General features: G+C 42.3%; 1 protein-coding gene across 2 annotated transcripts in view; it reads left to right on the top strand.

Annotated features, from left to right (window-relative positions):
- The window catches only part of SAP30BP (SAP30 binding protein), a 30785-nt gene that overhangs the window by 6264 nt on the left and 12428 nt on the right, over positions 1–12093 (top strand). For both annotated transcript variants that reach the window (XM_082492124.1, XM_082492123.1), the window contains exon 4: positions 10783–10825. In XM_082492124.1, the coding sequence (XP_082348250.1) occupies positions 10783–10825 (43 nt within the window). The remainder of the gene's footprint in view (positions 1–10782; positions 10826–12093) is intronic.

Here is a 12093-nt window from a genome sequence, read left to right as displayed (position 1 = left end):
GAATTTGGAGCCCACCTGAAATAGTCCCAATGGGGAGATGTTTTCCTACCCCACCCTATGGTGTTTATATTTGTCTCAGGTTTTTGTCTTGATTGCAGGGAGTATGTGATTGTTGATCAATCTGAAAGCATTCTTCCAGGGCAGACTTCTGACCTGTAGGATTCTCTGTTACTGAGCATCTGTGAACCAGTCCCAAACACTGTGCTTGCAGCTGAAAGCGGAATCTTCCTCTTTAAGTAGCAAAGTCGGACACCTTGCATCCTGTAACTGTGTTTTGAAGTGCTTCAAGGACTCATGGAAAATTCAAATTCAAAGGACTCATAGAGATTCAAATCTAGGTAAAAGTAATTGCTCCTCCAAATTTCACTCTGAGAGAATGTTCTCAGACTCTGGACCAGGACATATTTGTTAATGACCAAAATCACTTCAGGGGTCCCTGGTTTTAAGTAAGCAGTCACCAATTGTAAACACGCAATTGTCATAAGCACTTCAGAAACAAAGCCTTCCGCTTAGAAGGGAAAAGAAATGGTCAAGAGAAGCTGTTGGCAAAGGTGTGGTTTTAAAGATGGAAACCCACAGCCTGAACACGTTCTTTTTGTCTTTTTCCTCAGATGATGGAGCATTGGGTACAAAACAAAGGACATTGTGGAAACAGGGGTGAAATTTGGTGTTCTGCTGGCATTGGTTTGGAATGACGAGGGTTAACGGGCTGTGCAGTGAGTGCAAGTTGCTTGGGCTCTAGCCAGCAGCTGGCTACAGTTACAGCCTTGATGCAGTAACAAGATACAAGTCTTCAGAGCTCACTAAATGGACCGGCCCTGCAGGAAGAAGGCAAATGAACCTTAAATGAAATATTGACCTTGTGCTCCAAGTCTTGCCTGAGGGGTTCTGTACTTCACATTGTAGGGCTGGATGAATAACAGGTTGCAAGCGCTGATCAAGGACAGAGCCCAGCCCTGCAGCTTGGCTTACCAGAGTTTTCACAGGGGGAAATCATTAACTCTTGAGCCTTGATTGCGGTGTCAGGACTAGCCAGTCAGGGAATGCTGATAAATATTGCCACTCCCTTGGCAAGTGAATGCCTGACACGTGGTAATAGTTTTCCAATGCAGGTGGCTACTTTTCCTTTTCTGGTTTTGTATTAAGGGTCCCCTCTGCATCTTTGTGGCGTTGTATGGCAAGGCAGACAAACTGGGATCTAGCAGAAGGGTGTCAAACTTTCAGAGGAACACTGTGTTCCTGAGCATGTCTAAGTACCACCTCTTGATAATCATCAACTCTTTATTATGTTTAGCTTTTATTGATCCAGCATACCTGTAAAGTAATTTTACTGTGTTATGATGCGTAGGTGTGTACTAATACTTTAGATAGAGGCTTTTGATTGCAATGTTTTTTTTTATCTTGCCTGCCCATTAACCTGTTTAAATGCCAGAATTATCTTGATTTAAAGTAAAAGTGGTAAGTGTGAAGAACCAGTAAATGGGTGTGTGCGCAGTAACGTAATCCTTGTAATTAACTCCTGTTTTGATAAGGCATATTAATTCTTCTGAATTCAAGATACATTCATCGAGACAGATTCTCAAAAGATGCCTGGACCTAATCAGTAACTTTCACCTCAAGTACAACTGTTTTGCTCTGAAGAAGGGGGAAAAGTGTGTTTGGGAGAAGTTGTATCATTAAAGCATTGCTGTTCCTTTTAGGTATTTCATGGCAAGCTGTATAAAAGGAGCTGGCATTAGTAAGCTTTAGAAAAGAATTTGAATCTTCTGTGGTGGCGAATTATGAAGGTTGCTTAGGAAATACCAGCCCGTGATGCTTTCTGTTCTTGAGAGGTAGTCTTAAAAATTCTACTTAGAATATGTTAAAGGTCATATAACTGAAGAATATGTATTAAAACTGCTGTTCCACCCCTAAACTGCACTCTGTGATGGCTGAAGTGGCTGTGTATTTGTCTTCTTGCAGTGGTTGGATCTGGTAGGATATAACTGGCTTGTAAGTATGTTGTAGAAAGGCACTCCCAATGTCTTATCAGAATTAGAAAAAAAACTTCATTACCTTCTTTTTTTCTGCCCCTCCCCGCTTTTTGATGTTGGCTGGGTTTGGCTTCTGATGGGCAGAACTGGCAAAAGAGCAGCTGTATTTTTAAAATGGTCTTGTGTTACGCATGGCTGTGCTGCGTACCTCTTTGTAAACACTTTCAAAGCATGAACTGTGCAGTTTCCAGGGCCAGGGTTAAGGTTAGATCTCCAGTGGTTTGTTTCCCGCTCATTCCTTTGCCTATGAGCACAGCCTGAAGGTGCCAGTGATAAGCACTGCAGTCTTGGATTCGTCTTTTTCTGTATTCTAGCTTCCTTTTAATATAATTGTGTGAAATGCTGTCTGAACTTCCAACTCTGCGTATTTTTCCCTCGTTTTAGGTTTGGCATGCTATTTTCCACTGCTCTGTCAAGAACCAGAGACTTTGGCAGTTTAGCAGTCAGCATTACATGAGCCTTTAGAGGGAGTAGAGTTAACTCTGCTTCCAGAGCTGTCCTCTACACTGTCACAGTGAGTGCTCAGATGTTCAAACAGCTGATACCTGGTTCCCATTTTTTAACTAGATGGTTGACCTTAGTTATTGCCAGAAAATATCAGCAGCAGTTAAACAGTTTTGCATGCAGGAAACAAAACAGCATTCAGCATCTTTGATTATTTTGCCCATTACCCCATGTACTTCTGTGTCTCCAGCTCTGTCTGCCTGAGAGGGAGATAGATCACAGCATTGTTGGGCTCTGAAGCTGGCTTACCTACTTGAGAGCTGCTGGCTTCAATCCAGCTCTTGAGCTGTTTGGAGGATGAGACATGTCCACAGACATGCTTGTTCCTTCCTCCCCGCCAGGCATACATGCTGCGGCAGACTCTTCACTCCCTGCAGTATTAAATACCACAGATTATTGACACAGGTGTGGCTTGCCTTTCTCCAAAGGAAGAGCTTGGCTTTTTCTGTTTGTCTTTAAACTTGAAGAAAAGTCCTTTCTGGAGCTGCTTCCCCTTGCATATTTCACCTGATAAAGGTCTAAGTTCTTCAAGTCCAGTTCTGTTGTTGCAATTATTTCTGTCTGCTGTACTGAAATAGGCTGTTCTGAATTTGCATGTTGGTGCATGTCAGAGTGAGAGTCTGAAGAGTCAGCACAGATGGAGGATTGCCTCAAATACCAACAAATATCTGAAAATAGCTTCTTCTGTTCTGGGTACAGAAGGACCAAAATCTGCAAAAACTCTGTGGGATTCATTCATGGAGGAGCGCATATCCCAGTGAGGATACTTGCTTTTACACCCTGCCTCTACTCCAAATCATGAAAAAGAATTTTTAGTCCTATGTACTAGGGAAGAAAGCTCGTGCAAGAAGTTGTTTGTCAGCTCTCCTGAGCCTTTCCTTTGTTGCTGTGAGATTAAGATTTCTTGCAGCCCGGCTTCACCTTCTTCTTGATTCTGCACTGCAACAACCTGTAAAAAAAAAAAAAAAAAAAAAAATCATCAAAGTAGCTTGACACCTCAAGCCCTGTCATTTGGTGCTGGTTTGCCTCTGAATTCCTGTTTCATTGTAGGAAGCAAAAGTGATTTGAAAGCAGACTTTATGGGCTCTGCAGAGCAAGGCACATCTCTGCAGACCACTGGTGGCTTCAGGTGGAGAGTGCTGGGAGCTGTGCTGCTGGCTGCACTCGAAGGTGGCAGCTAACTGCTGGTGTGCTCCCATGGGCTGTGCAATCTTCTGTGCAGGCTCTTTTGCACATTGGCACCACTGTGCCCTGGCTGATGTCTGTGCTGTGGAGGCGCTGTACTCTGTGGTCTTGTAAAGCCCGTGCACAGGGTGATGTGCAAATGTTACACCAGGAGATCCCCTAGCATCAGAGGCAAGAAGAGGAGGCCGCCAACAGAAGCGGGTAGCTTTGGGACCAGGGTGCTGTCATAAGGCAAATGTTATTAACTGTACCTCCACTTGGAAAGCGAGAGTTCTGGCACACGGTTCCTTGACTGGAAATTACTTCTAACAATAATCTTTGTCAAATATTGAGATGGCATATGTTGGGTGAACGGAATCAAGTTTCAAAGAAGCTATTTAAGGCTTTTATGCTATGAATGCTTCCCTTGTAAAGCATTTTGTCACAGAAGTGTTTTGCTAGATCTTGGTTGGGGTTTTTCGGTGGTTTTTTCAATGAAATTGCAATGAAACGAAGGTGGATTTTTAGACATAATTTAGCTTAAAAAGTAAAAGACAGTGTCAGCTACACATGTTCTTTTGTTTTGATAAGATGCTTAAGGAATGTCTCAGGAGTTGACTCTTTCCTGACTTGTTCTTCCTTCCCTTTTTGTCTCTGACAATAGTATCTCAAAATAGGTAGGTTTGTACAGACTGTATGTAAGTGTCGCTGAAGGCTGGATGTATCGGTTTTTTCCTATAGGTGGCTTATTTCTGAGCTGCTGGGCTTCTCTTAGTATGTAGATGATGGTCCCTACAGTTTTTTCTTAGTTAAATTTCTTACCCTGTACTGGGCACTTTGCCTGGAGCTATGTATCAGAGCTGGCAAACAGGATATGGCTGTAGGAAGTGTGCTTGTTTCAAGCTTTCTCTTGGGATTCTTCCCTCTCACAATACAAAAAAAAAAGGGGAGTGGAGGAATAAAAGCACCGTTCCCTTGCTTTGTCTTCCCCAGGCTCTGAATACACTTGACAGGAACTCTGATTGCTGCCCTCAGCCTGGTAGCACACCAACATCAGGCAGATCTGGTGAGCAAGAAATGAAATAGTTCTTGTCATGCACTTTTAATATTAAATGAGAAATTTCTGGTGTTCTCTTTCCATAAGCATTTCTGATGTTTGTGGAAAAGCAAGAATGTAATTGCTAGCGTGTTCCTTCTTCACAACAAGACGAAAAAGCAAAAAAGGCAGGGGGAAAAAACTCTCTCTAGGGTTTGGAGAGGTCTTTCTCTTGCTGCCTGCATATAATCATTTTACCTGCTCACTCTGGTAAGCCCATCTTCACTAGCAGCTTAGATAACCCTTCTAACAGTTTATGCTAAGTTAGAGAATTTCTTTCCATCATACTCAGCCAAATGAGGCTGTTGATACATTAGGACTACAGGAGATAGTCTGAATTGTAGAGAGGAGGAAAGATTACAAAACCTTGTTTCTGACGCTTGCTCAGGTGAGAGAAATCCACTGTAACAACTACTGCAGCAGCAGGTCCACTTCCAGTGCAGTAGGACTGCACTGAAAAATTCTCTGCATTAATATCTTCAAACTAATCCACTAGCATGACACCAATGTGACTGGTCTATACATTTGGTGGCCGTCAGTTTAAATTGGTGTTAAATTTCTTTACGTGCAAGCAGTCAGGTGAAATGAGGGAGAGAAGAAATTCTCCAGTACAAGAGCATTCTCTGAAAAAAAACAAGAGAAAATGTTGTTGAGGGGTGCCGTGGAAGCTTCCTAGCTACTTTTTTTAATACTATCCAGAAGTCAGTGGAAAAATCAAGCTGTAGAGCTAAGTCGGCTGTAAGTCTGGGAACGCAGTTGAGTGGTGGCAAATCTGGCATCAACTTCTCCACTTCTTATAATTTGCATCTTATTTAAAGCAATCAGTTTCTGGTTTTGTATCTCTTGTGCCTCCCTGTTCAACAAGTTGAAGTACACCAGCACTAACACATGCAACTGCTTCCATGAGAAATTGATGTTTGAATTTGTACCTTTTGGTGACAGTGAATGCCAACACTTATGTTTGATGTGAGGTTTGTACTGGATTTATGGGTCTTGTTTCAGGAAGGATTTAGCAAGCATTGTTGTTAGTCAGTCCATTCTTTCCATTAAATAAAGCTGTTCTGGGCAACCCTTTCCAAACTGGAATTCATCAGTCTCAGATTCATATTGTTTTTGCTTCCTTCCTTTAATCTCTGTTCCACACTGCAAGGATTGTGTTTGGTTGTTTTTATTTTCCATGAAACCTGAGCAGAGACTGGTTTTTATGTAACTGAATGGAAACACTTTACTACTGAAAAGATGATCTATATTTCACCACAGAAAGGTGAAAGCCAAAACGCAGCGCTTTCCTCGTGTGTGTGCATACACACCCCTTTCAGCTTGCTCTTCTTTCACTGGTTATGATAGGTGAAAACTGAAGCATCAAGCTGGGTTCGTATCAGCTCATGTGGCCAGCATTGTCTTGCCGAGGGCTTGAAGAAAGTGTTTGTCTTGGGGAAGTAGAAAAAATGGAAAACCTTTTCCTGAACACACACAGGAAATAGACCGGTGAGCTGGTGGGCAGAATTGCTCTTAGAAGCACAGAAATTGTGACTTATGTTAGCGGTATGGTTAGATGTATTTTATTTTTTTTTTTTCCTTGTTGTTTTTTTAATACTTTATCTTTGCCGTAGCAGTTAGCGCTCTTCAGACACTGCCCTTTGCTAGTCTCCGGATCAGGGGAAGGGAGTCTGCCTCCTGCTTGTCTTGTTGTCTTTAGCAGTCCTCTTCCAACTTGGCTCTGAACCACAGCAGCATCCCTTGACTCCTTTCAGTGGGTCTGCTGGAACAAGGCCCTCAGGCTTTAGGCCCCTGAACAGTTATCTTGTGCGACCAAGGCTGCGAAGGAGATAGCAGCCAGAAAATCGACTTGCTGAGTGCATGGGAGGAATAAATCACAGTACTGGTTTTTGTTTTTTGACTCAATCTAGCCGTTTTTAGAGGTCATCGTGTAATACTAGATGGGATAAAATAATTAGAGAAAAAGAATGAACATGGGACGCTTTTCTTTTTCCCCCAAGTTTTGTATTTCCGTGAGGGTAGAGAGAATTTTCAGCATAACTACTGTGTCCAGGGTGGCTAGGAAAGTAGCAAGAGACTGCCTGCAAAAGTAAATTAAGAGATGCTTCCGCACAGCCTTTCAGAGATCGGGCTTGTGAAAACTCTGCTGTATTGGAAGGTGCCACTAGTGAAGTCTTAACCTTGTTATTTTTCAGTGATCAGGACCCAAATGGAAATGATGCCTGTAGCTCTGGGATGCTTGAGGGCTCTAATATCAGAGTAAATATACAAAAGGTAGAGGGATTTGACATAAAATGCCCTCCGCTTGGAACCACTCATCTGCTTGATTTTGTGTTCTTCACATGAGATGATACATAGTGCAGTGGGTATTGATGATGTAGTAATCTACAAAAAGACCACCTTGCCCTGAATGGATTTAGGTAAATTCTCTGCTTAAAATTCAGTTATCTTCCAAATTTTCCATTGATTAAATGTGTTTGAATTCCTTTAGAAATCTCTTGTCTGTAAATATTTATTCCATGTCACAATGAAAAGATAGTAACCATGCAGTATTTATTGTACCTCATTACTCAGCGATTTTCGATCTCATTCATCTTTATATTGGATGTGATCTGCAGAAAATATGGTGGGTTTTGTTTTTTTCCTTTTTAAATGCTGTTTTTTCTAGTCACTTCATTGCATTCAACATGTGTCCCAGACTTAAATTAGCCTGAGAGAGTGTAGGACAGCTCTTGTTGGATGATTACTCGACTGAAGGTTTTTAGACTGTCCTTAAGTTCTGAATCTTCAGCGGATAGTCAGAGGCTTGAACAAGACTTCTTATGTCTCTCATCTGCCGAACTGCATGTCTTTGGTCAAGTTGTTGATACTTGCCTTGCCATAGTGTTCGACAGTAAACTGAGCAAATGTGAACAAGCACGGTAGGAGGAGTTGGTCATCCTTTTGTTTTCTGAAGGCATTTAAGAGGCTTGAAAGTAGTCTGACTTAATGAAAAGCTGTGTTGATGTCTTCAGCTTCTTAATGATGGAGCTGTGGGTGTAGGTACACAGTAATTCATCAGTAAGCAGAATTCATATCCTCTGGGCAGTGAGGTGTGGCTGTAATATGTTAGTGAACTTGTTTTCTTTTGCTTGGTGTAGCTCTGGGGTTTCTGATGTCTTGGCTATGGCCTGAGGATGTGGAGACTAGACTTGCTAGAACGGCTGTGATGAAACGGGTGTGGGCGATCAGGCCAGGTAAATACACGGCGGCAGCCTGATAGGACCGGCTTTATTTAGCCTGCCACAAACGGGGCAGACTTGTGCTGTACCTCTGGGACTAAAGGATACAAATTAAGGAACAACCTTACTTCTGGTGAAAGCAAACTCATTGATGGTTTTGGAAATGCATAAAATATACTATTTAATGCATCTAATGTTTTAGAGATACTTGCCTAATGTAAGGTACATAACAGGAGAGGATTTGGCCATCAGATTATCTCTCAGAATATTAATTGGCTTGCTCAAGTGCCTGCTTAGCAATGTTGGTCATTTGTTTTTTTTTCTTTTGCGTTTGTGTTCTTGGATGGTGAAAGGACAAGTGGGCAGAAGATGGGAGGGATAATGGAATAATAAATACAGTGCTGGGTAAGAGGAAGGATCAAGAGGTGCTCAGGGATGTAGCCCGTCTCTTCCTCTTCCCGCTCAGTCCACTTAAAACAAAACTTTAACAAGATAAGAGTGCAGGATGTAATTCAGTCACGGTTGGAACAAAAGCAGCTCCCTCCTTTCACCTCAACCAACACTTGCTTGTTGTCTCAAACTAAGGTGAGAAATACTTTTAATTACATATCTAGCAAGTTCTCCCCCTAAAGGGAATAAAGCAGCCTTCTAACCTTGTGTGTTTACTGCCTAATGAGTCACTGTATGCTGCCTGGATGTATGTTTCCCTTGCATCTGTAGCTCTATGAACTTCAGCCCGCATGCAACATTTGCATGCTAACCTGAGTTTGTCCATGCAACCTATTAGTTACCGCAGAATTGCCCCCGCTTCTCTGGTGGCAAACTGATGCTCACCCTCTTAATGCCATGTCGGTGTGGTTGAGGCTCACCCCGTTAACGCTGTGGCTGCATAGGTTTGTGGAGAACACAGCCTAGATTCCCTGGATTCCTGTCCAGTGCTCTCGCCAAAGAGAGCTCCTTCTCTTTGTGTAAGTTTTGTGCTTTGCAATGTCATGCTTTTGTGTTAATTTTTTTCCTGCCTGTGCTGTTCTTTCCAAAGACACTGGGAGAAGAGGTGTTAATGCCCTACACCGAGTGCATTAGCTTAGAGGGGCTGGAGCTGTTACACTGCAGTCCGTCTCACAAAGGGGCCTGGCGCCTCGCCAGCTGGCCAGCAAGAAGATGCCTGTTCCTTCATGTACTTTTTTTTTTTTTTTTTTTTTTTCTAAAATAGCTTTAGCCTTGTATTTTTGTGATCCCAGTGTACTTATGGAGAAACAGTGCTTTTCTTTTTCCATGAATGGCTATAAAAAGTGCCCTGTAGCAGTTAATGCCACACAAAGAATTTGGTTTTCTTCTTCCAGAGGGCTTTGGCTTCTCTGGAAATTGGTGGGTTTTCACAGTGAATTTGGCACAGCCTGCTCCCCGATTTGGCTCGGTGACCTTGCTGCTTTCTCCTTACCTTATATGTCTGTCACCTGATTGGAAATGGAGTAAAGGAGGGGATTTAGAGAGTGGTAACTAAGCAGCAAGGAGGCAGCATTATGTCTGTGTCAGGTTGAATGAATAGCTTCAGTGTTTGGAGGCAGTGAGGAATTTTGGATGCACAGTCCAGTGAGTCACAAAAGGTCTTTGGGAGGGAGGCAGGGGGGAGAGGGCAATGTTGGGATACAGCTGATACTGTTTCAGAAACTTTATTTGTGCTGAACTTGATATCACTTGTGACTCTCCTGGGGTCTCTCAGAAGCACCGAAATATTTGAATGTTGGTCTCAATATGGTAAAAACATATTTAGGAGTGTCTTATCCTACATAACACCTCCTGCTCAGCAGACTCTGGTGCAAACATCTGCTGTGCTCCCGCAACTGAAGCAGCCTTAATTTATATTACTATAACTAAGGAGGCATTATCTGTGTTGAGAAGATCTCCAAACAGAGCATTACAAGTCAGTGGAGGTTGCCCTTGAGTCTCTGGTAGAGCACATCGTCTGTATCACTCCTGGAAAGGAGCAGCCAAGAGAGACTTGACAGTGGGAGCGTTCTTCTAAAATAGGAATACGGGATCTGCATCACCACCGCACTCCCTGACGGTTTGGTTCATAGAGGGTTTGTCAGCCAAAGCCCTGAACGGCACAATTACAGAAGGGAATTCTGGCAAACCTCGGCTGCCCAGGACCCCGCAGAGCCCTGAGTGTCTGCAGAGGGGCTGATCGGATGCTGCTCTGAAGCTGCTGTGCTCTGTCGTTGGCTCTGGGAGCATTTCAGCTGTTTTCGTGTTACTCCAGGGAACACTGACCCTGCTTAGAGGCCTGCGAGTTGCACAGGCCTGTGGTAGGCATTCCCAGGGTTTAAGTAGTTTTCTGTGGGCTGGATCCAACTTGTATTTAGCTAGCTATGCTCTAAAACATTGACTCGTGGCCAGTGCCATGGGCCAGTCACTGAAAATGAAGAACCTATGGTCTGATCTGTTTTGAGGAAAGGCTTTGTGAAGTACAGCAGTTTTTGCAGAATTCGAAAGGAGCTGAGTGTCCAGGACTTGTTTCAACAAAGTCTTAATTCTTTCATTAAATTTAGACTCTAGCTCTGAAAAGAGACAGAGCATCCTGTTAGGCTTTGACTTTCCATGGTACAAATGTTGCCCTATTATGTAATAACTTGCATTTTATTCTTAATTTTTATTCTTTTGTCTCGGAAGTAATGTGTAAATTTCTAAGCAAAAGGACTGTATAGCTTTTTAGGTGGAATCATACCTGGACTAAAATCTGTTTCTTCCCCCTTCCTCCCAGGAATTTTTAGAACTGGAGAAAAGAGATCCTCAGGAGCTAGTTGGTAAGTTCACTCAGAAGTATTTATTCATGTTTGGGTTTTGTGTGTGTGTTTGTTTTTGTTTGTTTGTTTGTTTGTTTGTTTTTTTTTCAAATTAGACCTTCTAGTGTTTCCCTTTGTAAAAAAAATTTCACTCTGTCCTGACAATGCTGCAGTTTGAATTGTTGCCTGCAATGTTTTATCTCAGTGGAATATTTTCAGTGAAGTTTTCTTTCAGAAGAAAGGTACCATGCCTAAAATATATGAAAAAGATATATATGTAAAGAGCAGTGTTGGTGTTTTTCTAGATTAAAAACAATAAAGCAGTATCTTTGTCCAGACACCTCTGTGAGAGCCAGTATAACCAGGAATGATGATGGATGCTGTGGCTTCAAAAACTTACCTAAAATGCCCCACTTAAATATGATCCACATAGCGATTTATAGCTGCTGTGTTGACATAGTGTAGTGAATGTTTTCTGATGGTTACTGAAACTTTTTAGATTTGTGACATCTAACTTATTCATTGCACCATTATTAGGTTTGGAAAAAATGCTTTGGAAGTCCAGGGTCATCAGCTGGAAACAATATCCTCTGCTTGGTCTCTGTGGAGCTCTACAGAAAGTGTATTTTATGTTGAAGCTCTGACTATCTTGAACTAACCCTTTGTTCCTGAGGTTACTAGTACAGTTGTGTGGTAGCATGTAATAATATCATTAAAAAAAATGAATTTAGACATCACTTCGTTACCTGTCAGGGCTCAAGCATGATATTTCAACCCTACAGTGTGATAAACATCACATAAGTCAGCGGATACTAAGATGCTAAGCTGTGACCCCTATGACAGCCATCACTCAGAAATTTTGGACTGAAGTCCTTTTCAGTTGGCCTGTCCAGACTTTGCACTAACCTGTTATGTTGAATTTTCAGCCTTCAGGGGCAAAACTGCTTTAACCAGTCTCATCATAGAACGCAACAGAGATCTTTCTCCAAACTACTGATCTGCCTCAAAATACACACTAGAAACACGGATGAGAGAATAGCATTTAGGGTAAAAAGTAAACGAGAATATCTGAAAGCTAACAGCCCTTCTACTGTCCACTTTACATATGGGTGAAGCTCTACACTTGTAAAGCAATGTAGTGCGTAGTCCTATAAGGCTCAGGTTACAGTTTTGGTAATCATCTTTTCCCCCAGTGACTGCCCCATCCGCGAGAGATTAGAAGACTGAATCTCATTTGTCTCATGACAGCTCAGACCTGCATGCAGGCTTAAAAGCTGCACAGAGCACAC

This window comes from Vanellus vanellus, assembly GCF_965231255.1.
Source record: "Vanellus vanellus genome assembly, chromosome: 17".
NCBI lineage: Eukaryota > Metazoa > Chordata > Aves > Charadriiformes > Charadriidae > Vanellus > Vanellus vanellus.
This window is presented reverse-complemented; position numbering and strand designations above follow the sequence as displayed.